Source organism: Cherax quadricarinatus, chromosome 56 (assembly GCF_038502225.1).
Source record: "Cherax quadricarinatus isolate ZL_2023a chromosome 56, ASM3850222v1, whole genome shotgun sequence".
NCBI lineage: Eukaryota > Metazoa > Arthropoda > Malacostraca > Decapoda > Parastacidae > Cherax > Cherax quadricarinatus.
The window spans coordinates 12,363,523-12,376,022 of NC_091347.1; the positions used below are offsets into that span (position 1 = coordinate 12,363,523).

Here is a 12,500-nt window from a genome sequence, read left to right on the forward strand (position 1 = left end):
GATATTATATAATGAATGCTCATCATGCCTAATAATTGCCGATTCTACAATATTCCTTCAAGCCAAGATTAACAAGGAAAGATGACTCTAGCTTCCTGCCAGTTTGCCGGGTTATTACGAACTCTAATATGGTTGAAAATCACGTTCGACTCCTGTGCTATACGTATCGAATAACGATGATGTGATAATCTAACTTATAAAGGTTTTCTAGTCTGTTCCAAATAGGAACAGACTAGAGAGAGAGAGAGAGAGAGAGACTAGAGAGACGACAACCGTTGCAACCGATTCTGTAGACACCACCATCACGCTGTTGAGGTGATTCTTTATCAGAATGGTTCTAACAGTCCGTGAATTTTGAAAAACTACTTGTATATTAAATATTTTAAGGGCTCTCGGCAGAATAGATAAATTTTCATTTTATGGGAGGACCAGCACATTCTTGGTCTGAGGTGTTATCCTAGGTTCTGTCCTTTAATAATTTTCCTAGCTGCCAGCAAGGCAGATTCCAATAAACATCTTAGCGTACCGCAGTTTCATGGCAATATCAAATATTTTCATAATTTCTTCATCTAGGAACTCCGGACTGTACACTCTAAGCTCTCAGAAGCATAGTAAGAAATACACTCCTTTTAACTCTCGTCTCATCTGATGATGTGTTGATTGCAGTACGAAAGGCCTAGAGCTATGTTTTGTATATATATATAAGTGTACCACGCAGAAACAAGCGGGTATATACAAAGAAAGATCGCAGTCAGCAGGATTCGAAACTACTACTGGGGACAGTCAAGATTCCCAGGCAGCGCTCTAGTCCACTCGGCCACACAAATGCCACATAGACTGGGCAGCCTGATTCAAAGCCATGTTTCTTTCCCAGCCTCTTCATGTCAGTCAACCTCAAGTATGTATTCAAGTTATTTCAATCTCCTCCTGTATATTCTGACCTCTAGCGATTTTTATATCAACTGCCCAGTTTATGTGGCATTTGTGTGGCCGAGTGGACTAGAACGCTGCCTGGGAATCTTGACTGTCCCAAGTAGTAGTTTCGAATCCTGCTGGCTGCGATCTTTCTTTGTATATACTCGCTTGTTTCTGCGTGGTACACTGATATATATATATATATATATATATATATATATATATATATATACACGTGTGTATATATATATATATATACACGTGTGTATATATATATATATATATTATATATATATGTCGTGCCGAATAGGCAGAACTTGCGATCTTGGCTTAAATAGCAACGCTCATCTTGCCATATAGGACAAGCGAAAATTTGTGTATGCAATAATTTCGCCAAAATCATTCTGAACCTAACGAAAAAATTATATTTCACTGTGTTTGTTTGGTATTAAATTATTGTAAGCAAATCTAAAATATATTTAGTTGGGTTAGGCTAAAATAAATTGTTCTTGTTGTAATAAGGTTAGGTAAGTTTTCTAAGATTCTTTTGGTGCAAAATTATAAATTTTTACATTAATATTAATGAAAAAAATGTATCTTTAAACGTATAAGAGAAAATTTCAGAAAGGACTTAATTTTAAATGAGTTCTTGCTAATTGACCAGTTTTACACATTATTCACTTTGACATATATATATATATATATATATATATATATATATATATATATATATATATATATATATATATATATATACATATATATATATATATATATATATATATATATATATATATATATATATATATTATATATATATATATATATATATATATATATATATATATATATATATATATATATATATATATATATATATATATATATATATATACACGAGAAGTTAGTGGTTGAGTGCTCACTTTTTAACCAGGAGCTCTGGCTACCACTGTAAAACTAACCACTACGACTGACTTCAAAAGTTTGGGGTGTTGGGAAACCCTAGACTTTCACTAAGCTCGTCTGCAGTTCACCTCCCGCTGCCTGGGTTATCACGGTCATCGTGCAGCCTTTCCTCCCTCTTTTGGGAAGCCTCGGGGAAGAATTGTGGGGGAGGAGTTGCTAACTTATCGTCCGTCCCCACACTAATGTCTTATTCTTTTCCTAACTCTACTCCCCTCCCTCCCTCCATCCCTCCCTCCCTCCCTTCCTCCCTCACTCCTTCCCTTCCTCCCTCCCTCCCTCCCTCCCTTCTTCCTTCCTTCCTATCCCCGTCACTGCCAAGTTCCCTCTGTTAAAGCTCACCTCCCCGCTGATTCTTCCTAGCAGTGCTTTCATCACCCTCGTAAACACTCCAGCTCTCTCTCTCTCACCTCCCCACTAAAGCTTCTCTCTCTCTCTCTCTCTCTCTCTCTCTCTCTCTCTCTCTCTCTCTCTCTCTCTCTCTCTCTCTCTCTCTCTCTCTCTCTCTCTCTCTCTCTCTTTCTCTCTCTCACTAGACCTCACCATCTCTTCCACATTAACACTCTTCATCCTCTCTTCCTCACCATCATTGTGTTTCTCCCTGTACAGGTGTCGGAGGACAAGAACGTCACCACGAGCAGTCTTGTGCTGACGCCTCGGCCACAGGACAACGGGTCCTTCCTGCGGTGCATCGTGGAGACGTACGCCGCCCCAGCTACCCTGGAGGATACATGGAACCTCACTGTTCAGTGTAGGTAATCTCTGTTTTCATATACTATGGCTAGCATTTTTAAGGTATTTGTTTACTAGCTCTAGCATTTTTTAAGGGTTCATTCACTGTGCCTATCATTTTTAAAGTATACGTTTACTATGTCTAGCATTTTTAAGGTATTTGTTTACTATGCTAAACATGTTTCAAAGGTTCGTTGACTGTGTCTAGTATCTTCAATCAATTCGTCTACTGTGCCTACGATCATAAAAATATTAGTCCACTTTAAGCTATTTACCGATGGAACTTAAGGCTCTTGAACCTGTTCGTTATCTTTTCTGATCACTGTATATAGCTTCTTATATCCGTGACTTATTAAAATTATTCGTCCACTGCAGAAAATCCTCTTTTGTCTACCTTATTAACGTTCATACCGTTTCTCTGCATTGTTTGTAGCCTCGGAACAATGTTCAGAAGATGAACTAACACGACTGCATCTGGTCTTTAGCCTAAGTGAATCGAACACGGAAGAAATTTGATTTTAAAGAAATACTTGGAGCCAGTTACCATACTGTGAATATCTGTGAATATCTGGTTGAAATAGGAGCTGGGAGAAAAGAATGAAAAGGTATAATAGAGGAAAGGAGACTATGAGGGAAGGAGAACCTTGCTACCTGCAGTGCACTGGAATAGGGAAAGGAAATGAAAGCCATTCAGTGATATATAATAATGAAGGAAATGAGAAAAATCTTTCTGGAGTCCACATAACAAGAAAATGTGGACAGGCAACAAAAGTGGTCAAAATAGTGGAAACTGGAATTATTAGTTAAACAATCGTATATTCATACAATCAGAGGGGGTAGATGACTACCAGACACAGAGTGTAAAAGACTAAGAGTGCAAAATGGGAGGGAAGAAATCACAAACAACGAGGAATATGAAGGACCTCTTAGTAATTCTTACACTGAACACATCCCAAGAGACAAGTGTAAACTGCATAACACCGGCAGCATTTGCGAGGCTGCTAAAGCTTGTCACTGCCTTCAGATACATCGGTGAAGAATTTTTCAGAAAACAACTTAACCACATATGTATATTTTATTATATATGACATGAGCATGAATTCATGACTGAAAAAGTCTGTTCAGAAGCTAGAGGACTGATAAGGAGTGAACTATTATATATGACATGAGCATGAATTCATGACTGAAAAAGTCTGTTCAGAAACTAGAGGACTGATAAGGAGTGAACTATATGGACACATTCAAGGAAATGAACCTTAGAACCTTGGAAGAGAGAAAGTCCAGAAGAAAAACGTGATAAAATTGTAAAAGGATTCGATATAAGAGCAGCTTTAACCCTTAAACTGTCCAAGCAGATCTACGTTCACATGCGTAGTCCTCCAAAAGTAGACCTACGTTTTTTTCACATATTTTCAGATATAACAAAAAAAAGGTAGATCAAAGTTTTTTTTACACGTTTTCAAATGTAAAAAAAAAAAAAAAGATCTACTTTTTTTACATAATTTCAAATGTTGAAAAAACGTAGATCTACGTTTGGACAGTTTCAGTTTAAGGGTTAAATACATGGAACAAACCCGAGAGAGTGGAGGTTAAGAGCGCAGACGAGTCAGAGGGGAATACATTTCCAGTCTTAAAGTGGAGTCAAAGTAGACGCAATTTCAAGAGTAGGTATGATATGACCTAAAAGGCCAAAATCCAGCAAATGTCGGCAAATACTGAAGTTAAGCTGGTAGGCAAGAAGCTTAGCATCGACCCTGTAAGCTCAACTTAGTGAGTTCACGTACACACACACACACACACACACACACACAGACTGAGAGAGAAAGAGAGAGAGAGAGAGAGAGAGAGAGAGAGAGAGAGAGAGAGAGAGAGAGAGAGAGAGAGAGAGAGAGAGAGAGAGAGAGAGAGAGAGAGAGAGAGAGAGGACTGTACAGTGACATTCACTTATCCAAAAGAAGAACTGCCAGCTGCTCTAAGCTACATCAATCACCAGCTAAGAGCTATATCAGCTCGGGGAAATAGATGGCAAGTAACATTTGCACCTGAGAAAACACAAATGATGATGGTCTCGAGGCACCATGATGGTAATGCCGGTGCAGTAGTAAGGATGAATGGGAGGGTGTTGGCACCTGGGGAAGACGTTGATATCCTTGGGGTAAAATTTGACTCCAAACTGACCATGGAGAACCACGTTGTAAATCTTGCAAGCAAGGCAGCCAGAAAGCTTACAGCACTTCGCCGCATCTCGCATCTGTTTGACAGTAGGGGTTGCAAGATTTTGTACGACGCACAAGTACGCTCACACCTTGAGTATGCTCCACTTTCTTGGTTTGCCTGCCTCCCCCTCTCATCTGCGACTGCTTGGCAAATTAAAGAACAGAGCAAGACGTCTCATCTCTCGCCTGGACCAATCCTGGATAGATCTGTCATTTCAGCAGAGCCTTCAACACAGGAGGGATGTGGGTGGCCTTACTGTTATGTACAAGGCCAATATTGTCAAAGTACCACACTTGGATCCGCTTCGAGGACAGCGTGAAGCAAGCTTCTATACCACAAGAAGGGCAGAAAGCAGCAACTTCACTCTGGCTTTACCCGTCAGAGCATCACTTCATCTGAGATCATTTATCCTCAGGATGACTCGAGTATAGAACACATTCGTACAGCATTATGATGTCAACGTGATAAAGTTAGTTGATCAAATGAAAATGCTGGCCCACAGATGGCGCTAACTTCATCCTGTTCCCTACCTGTATGTTTCATAACAATAAAAATACTTGTATATCTCATACCAATAACAATGCTTCCAAATGAGCTGATGTAGGTAACAGCTCTTAGCATGTCATTAAAGTTAGAAATCCTTAACCTGTAAATAGCTTGTCAATAAAGCTAGGGATCCTTAACCTAACCTTGTCAAATCTTGTGTAAGAGAGAGAGAGAGAGAGAGAGAGAGAGAGAGAGAGAGAAAGCATAAACAATGTCTTACCCCTCGTCCCTTCACTGCTCTGCGTTTTGCGGTAAATTAGAAATATCTCCGAGGAGAGGAAGACTTGACAAGCAGTTTCACCCAATTTACAATAACGGTTGGTCGTAAACAAGACGATGATGGCTGGAATTCTACCAGAGGCGACGTTCCTGAGGCTTGACGAGACTCCAGGAACCATCTCGAGCAGATGGGCGGTCGCCCGCTAGATTGTTCTCCGGAAAAACTCATTTAAACTGTACATGGAATAAATTACGAGGTTAGAAAATGGTACTGTATCCTAGACCTTTCCCGCAGACTTGTAAAATAAAGTCTTGCTCAAGGGGAATTGTTTCTTTTTTGTCGCTTGTATTAAGAGTTAGAGTCAACTAAGAACAATCTTTCGAAGTTGAACTCCACACAAGGGGTTCAGTTTTCCTTCAATTCGGTGAGGTTTGACTTCCCTTTAAGAGAGTACAACTTCCCTTCAAGGTAGTTCAACTTCAGTGCAAGGGTTCATCTTTCCTTCAAAGGAGTTGAACTTCCCTTCAAAAAATTCAACTTCCCTTCGAAGGAGTTCACGATCCCCCTCACCGGTCTTGACACCGATAAAGGGATCCTGATCGGAAGAAATGGAGCGGTCTTCCCTCTCCTTGAAACGAATCTGATTTGCCTCACATTTTGCCTCCCATTCTCCCATGGCTCTCTAGGTGATGATGCGATGTAATCAAAGATATTTTAAAAACATTTGTGCAGCATTTAGAAATCTTCATTGAGTAAACGTTTCGCCAACCACTGGCTTCTTCAGTCCAATTCAGAGGAAAACGGTGAAAAATGAAGAGAATGAGGTAATCAGTCCCTGGAGTCTATTAGTTCAGTCCATCGTTCATGATAAAAGTGATGGTCTGAACACATCGACTCCAGGCTGGGGGACTGGGGACTGATTACCTCATTCTCCTCCTCATCTTTAACCATTTATTTTTGTATTGGACTGAGAAAGCTACTGGTAGGAGAAACGTTTCCTCAATAAAGATATCCAAACATTGCACAAGTATCTCTTCAACTTGTCGGTTTTCTTAACAATTTACATCACAAAGATATTAATTCTTATTCCAGTAAGAGTTCTCACAGGACGGGTGCATATTATTGTATTTATGGGCAAATGATAATCCCGTAAGGGTTCTATCAGATGTGGGTTGACGTGAAGAAGGGGACAGGTGACTGATTCTTTTGAGTTCGACCCTTTCACCGGAATCAGGCCAACCCTGCTGAAGAGGGACGTGACAGGGAACGATGGAGACGTTCTCTGGGTATCTTTATTGTAGACGTTTCTCCATTCAGTGGCTTTATCAATACAAATTCAAGGACATAACTGGAAGAACAATAGAACTGTATACAGAAGATAGGTAATCAGTCTCACAGCCTTGGAGTTACTGAAGAGCACAGTAGTCGTGAAGAGTCAACAAGTGTAAATCCCCTTATACCTGTTGCACACCTATTTACCTCGTAGTCAATAGTTATCTGAGTGTTAGGTGGCTGTTGTGGGTGGTAGTATATCTTAAACAGGGCTGGGCTTTGAAATGAACCGGGGTGGGATAATACCTTTGCAAATTTAACAGTGGACACCTTTGTAAATTCAACAGTGAGCAACTTTGTAAATTCAACAGTGAACACCTTTATAAATTCAACAGTGAACACCTTTGTAAATTCAACAGTGAACACCTTTGTAAATTCAACGGTGTGAAAGAAAATGTATGTCTATATCAGGTTGCTACGAGAGCAAGAAGCCTCAAGTCATTTTTGATATGGGTTAATTTTACTCGGAAACCAAGAATTCGAGCAAAATATTCTGTTCCTCGTGCAAAAAAAAAAATAGTAATCCTTAAAAATGTGTAATTCCTTAAACTCAAGAAAAATGTTGCTTTGTTATATTTCGTTTCCTGTAAGAAAGAATCTCAATCAAAAAATTATGCCATTTCTGAGGTTCAGACAACTCACATTTTTCAGGGCAAATTTTCAAACAGAAAATGAGAATAGCCTCAATTTCTCTGTAACCAAATACACCAACTTTGTTGTATTTATTATTTGCCTGAAACAAGGGGAAAAAACTGGAGATGCTAAAAAAAATCACAAATATGTTTGAATCCCTGAGGATCATCGGTGTTGGGGTTGGGAGGGGGTGGTGTAACGGTGGCGATGGGGATGATGTTGGGGGTGGTGTTGGGGGTAAATCATGGGAAAGGCTGGCCCTAGTCCCCCAGGTTACTAGGAATGAGTAATATGATGTCGGAAGGACCTTAGCACAATCGTCTGTAAATGTCAACACCATCTCAACTTCACCCCAGCAGTCTGGATAATATATGTGGTAATCCCACATCTTTTAATCACTAGCTCCGAATTCACTGCATAATATTTATATTACACATTTCTCAAACACGACTGAGAGCGAGTTGAAGCCGAGTCTTAAGCTCCAATATCTGAGCGTACTCGATGAGGCTTGAGGCAGGGCCTCAAGCCTAGTCCCTGGAGGTAATAAGAAAAAAAAAAAGGAACTGACCCACAAAATATGACTCTCATTTACATCCTTTCTTTTTTGTCACCTAAAAAAATGTTTCTCCTATCCCCCTGGTAAAATAGATAAATTACGTAAATCCTTAAAAAATTTGTGTAAATTAAGCAATATTATGTCACGTAAATTTTAGCAAGGCTTAGCTGAGTTTTTACACATCGAGGCAAATATAAAAGGCAGGACATGTCAAAAATTTGTATAAATCAGTGAATTCTTAGAAAATCTGAGTAAATTAAGAAATACTATGTCACATAAATTTTAGTAAGGCTGAGTTGTTGCTATATAAGTTTTCGAGGCAAATCTAAAATAAAGATCAAACCAAAAATTTGTATAAATTTGCATAGCAATTTTTCCTGTGGTAGAGGAGCAAACTTACAGGAAATTTACAACCAACAGTTTGCAAAAAAAAAAAAAAACTTATCATGTAGGACCACGATGAAATAAACCGTCTTTTACAGTATCTTATCCCGTTAGTTGTTTATTTAAGGTGTTATAGCCATGGTGTTACTTTTACTTTGGGATTTTAACGTTACATCTACAGTAGTGTGATTTTTAAGGTATTATGATTCTTAAGATGCTGTAGCCACGATATTGTGATTGTTAAGGTGTTGCAATCACGATATTGTGATTGTTGAGGATTTGCAGGAACAATATTGTGCTTGTTAATGTGTAACCACGATATTGAGGTTGTTAAGGTGTTGCAGCCACGATACAGTGGTTATTAAGGTGCTGTAGTCACGATATTGTGATTGGTAAGGTGTTGCAACCACGATATTTCGAATTTTAAGGTGTTACAGCCACGATATTACAAATTCACAATATGGTGGCTGTAGCACGATACTGTGGCTTTTAAGGTGCTGCAGCCATAATATTGTGAATTATAAGGTCTATCAACCACAGCAGTCTGATTTTTCTGTTTAGGTGATCCTTCTTATATAATAGACGCGTAGAGGCGCCACTGATCGTGCCAGTCAACATAGTCCTGAAGGTCTCAATCCCCCGTGACGGTGGATCGAGCCTCCACCGTTCCACAACATCCCTATAACGCACCCATTACGTTACCCCTTCCATCCCCACAGACGTACCTAAGGCGTCGTGCAGGTTCGGTGCGTCGCTAGACGCCAGCAACATCAAGGAGGGTGATGATGTGTACTTCGAGTGCTCCATTGACGCCAATCCCAGGGTGACGCGCGTCTCCTGGCGTCACAATGTGAGTCTCCTTACTCTCTCCAGTGGATCTTGATCCTGGGAAGTGGAGCCACCCTTTCCTTCCTCGGATCAACCCTGACCTTTTCCCTATAATAATAATAATAATAATAATAATAATAATAATAATAATAATAATAATAATAATATCATTAATAATAATTATAATAGCAGTATTAATAAATAATCATAATATTGTCATGATGATAATAGTATATTAATAATATTGATAATGATAATAATAATAATAATAATAATAATAATAATAATAATAATAATAATAATAATAATAATAATAATAATAATAATAACGTTATGATGATAATATTATTAATTATAATAATAATAATAATAACAATAATAAAAATAAAATATTTTTGCTTATGGTAGTCAAGGGAAAAGCGCTAAACACGTAGGGCTCATATAACGTTTTGGGTATGGGAGGTAGGCAGGTTTCATCCAAATAACGGGAGGGTATCTAAGTCCTTGGATCAAGAGCTCTTCCCCGGTATTAAGACATTTTCCCTTCTGTATGATCAAGTGTCAGCACCGACTTAACACATGACTGAGTGCAACGACCGAATGACACATGAGAGACGCGAATGACACATGACACGAATGACACATGACACGAATGACAAATGAGTTACACGAGATGTGAGGAACGTGAGATGTTAGAAACATGAGGTGTGAAGAACATGAGGTATGAGGAAAGTGAGGCCTGAGGAACGTGAGGCGTGAGGAACGTGAATCGTGAGGAACGTGAGGAACGTGAGGCGTGAGGAACGTGAGGCGTGGGGAACGTGAGGCGTGAGGAACGTGAGGAACGTGAGGCGTGAGGAACGTGAGGAACGTGAGGCGTGAGGAACGTGAGGCGTGAGGAACGTGAGGCGTGAGGAACGTGAGGCGTGAGGAACGTGAGGAACGTGAGGCGTGAGGAACGTGAGGAACGTGAGGCGTGAGGAACGTGAGGAACATGAGGCGTGAGGAACGTGAGGCGTCAGGAACGTGAGGCGTGAGGAACGTGAGGAACGTGAGGCGTGAGGAACGTGAGGCGTGAGGAACGTGAGGAACGTAAGGCGTGAGGAACGTGAGGAACATGAGGCGTGAGGAACGTGAGGCGTGAGGAACGTGACCTACCAGCTGGAAGAAATGGCTCTTATATTTCTTACTTCAGCAGATAATCTTTGAGAAGTGTCGCGAGTCCCTTGACACCTCCACTCTCTGCCGGAGACCAGCCTCTGTTTTTGTGAGCTGACGTCTGACCACACCAGACACGGACCAGTGATGTGCTGGGCAATACTACACTAGCAGACACGGTCCAATGATGTGCTGGGCAATACTACACTAGCAGACACGGACCAATGATGTGCTGGGCAATACTACACTAGCAGACACGGACCAATGATGTGCTGGGCAATACTACACTAGCAGACACGGACCAATGATGTGCTGGGCAATACTACACTAGCAGACACGGACCGATGATGTGCTGGACAATACTACACTAGCAGACACGGACCAATGATGTGCTGGGCAATACTACACTAGCAGACACGGACCAATGATGTGCTGGGCAATACTACACTAGCAGACACGGACCGATGATGTGCTGGACAATACTACACTAGCAGACACGGACCAATGATGTGCTGGGCAATACTACACTAGCAGACACGGACCAATGATGTGCTGGACAATGCTACACTAGCAGACACGGACCAATGATGTGCTGGACAATACTACACTAGAAGACACGGACCGATGATGTGCTGGACAATACTACACTAGCAGACACGGACCAATGATGTGCTGGGCAATACTACACTAGCAGACACGGACCAATGATGTGCTGGGCAATACTACACTAGCAGACACGGACCAATGATGTGCTGGGCAATACTACACTAGCAGACACGGACCAACGATGTGCTGGGCAATACTATACTGGAATACACGAACCAATGATGTGCTGGACAATACTACACTAGCAGACACGGAGCAGTGATGTGCTGGACAATACTACACTAGCAGACACGGAGCAGTGATGTGCTGAACAATACTACACTAGCAGACACGGACCAATGATGTGCTGGACACGGGAAGTGACATCTTTATGGTGTTCCAATCTCAGGTCCCTTTCTTTAAGGGACATGACAGCGCAGCCCCTGTCTTTCTTTTTTCTCTTAAAGGGAGACAGGGGTGACTTGATGGTGAAGAAGTAGCTCGTGTTCCAAGGAACTGGAGCTACCCTCCAATTACTTTGATGAAGCCTCATTATCTAGCATTTCTTATTTGCTCTGTATGTCCCACTGACTTATTTCTTCTCAATGAAAATAATAATAATAATCATAATAAATATTAATAAAATACTACTACTACTACTACTACTACTACTACTACTACTACTACTACTACTACTACTACTACTACTACTACTTCTACTACTACTACTGCTAGTACTACTACTACTACTACTACTACTACTACTTCTACAACTACTACTGCTAGTACTACTACTACTACTACTACTACTACTACTTCTACAACTACTACTGCTAGTACTACTACTACTACTACTACTACTACTACTTCTACAACTACTACTGCTAGTACTACTACTACTACTACTACTACTACTACTACTACTTCTACAACTACTACTGCTAGTACTACTACTACTACTACTACTACTACTACTACTTCTACAACTACTACTGCTAGTACTACTACTGCTACTACTACTACTACTACTACTTCTACAACTACTACTGCTAGTACTACTACTACTACTACTACTATTACTACTACTACTACTACTAATTATAATAATAATGACAATAATAATAAAAACAATAATAACTGGAGTATTAGTATTAGTGGTAGTAGTAACAACAACAACAACAACAACAACAACAACAACAACAACAGCAACAATAATAATAATAATAATAATAATAATAATAATAATAATAATAATAATAATAATAATAATAATAATAATAATAATAATAAATGAGCTTATGAGTGGCCTGGCGCTGTTATACATGACTCATATAATCATTAAGATGAGGTTTATAAAACGTTAACAGTTTTCCTGTGTTATACTGAGTATAACTCACTTTAATACCACCATAACCTCGCCAGCCTGATACA

General features: G+C 39.9%; 1 protein-coding gene across 1 annotated transcript in view; it reads left to right on the plus strand.

Annotated features, from left to right (window-relative positions):
- The window catches only part of LOC128700794 (nephrin-like), a 127,390-nt gene that overhangs the window by 37,405 nt on the left and 77,485 nt on the right, over positions 1–12,500 (plus strand). The window contains exons 5-6 of the mRNA XM_053794252.2: positions 2,488–2,629; positions 9,218–9,348. Of these exons, the coding sequence (XP_053650227.2) occupies positions 2,488–2,629; positions 9,218–9,348 (273 nt within the window). The remainder of the gene's footprint in view (positions 1–2,487; positions 2,630–9,217; positions 9,349–12,500) is intronic.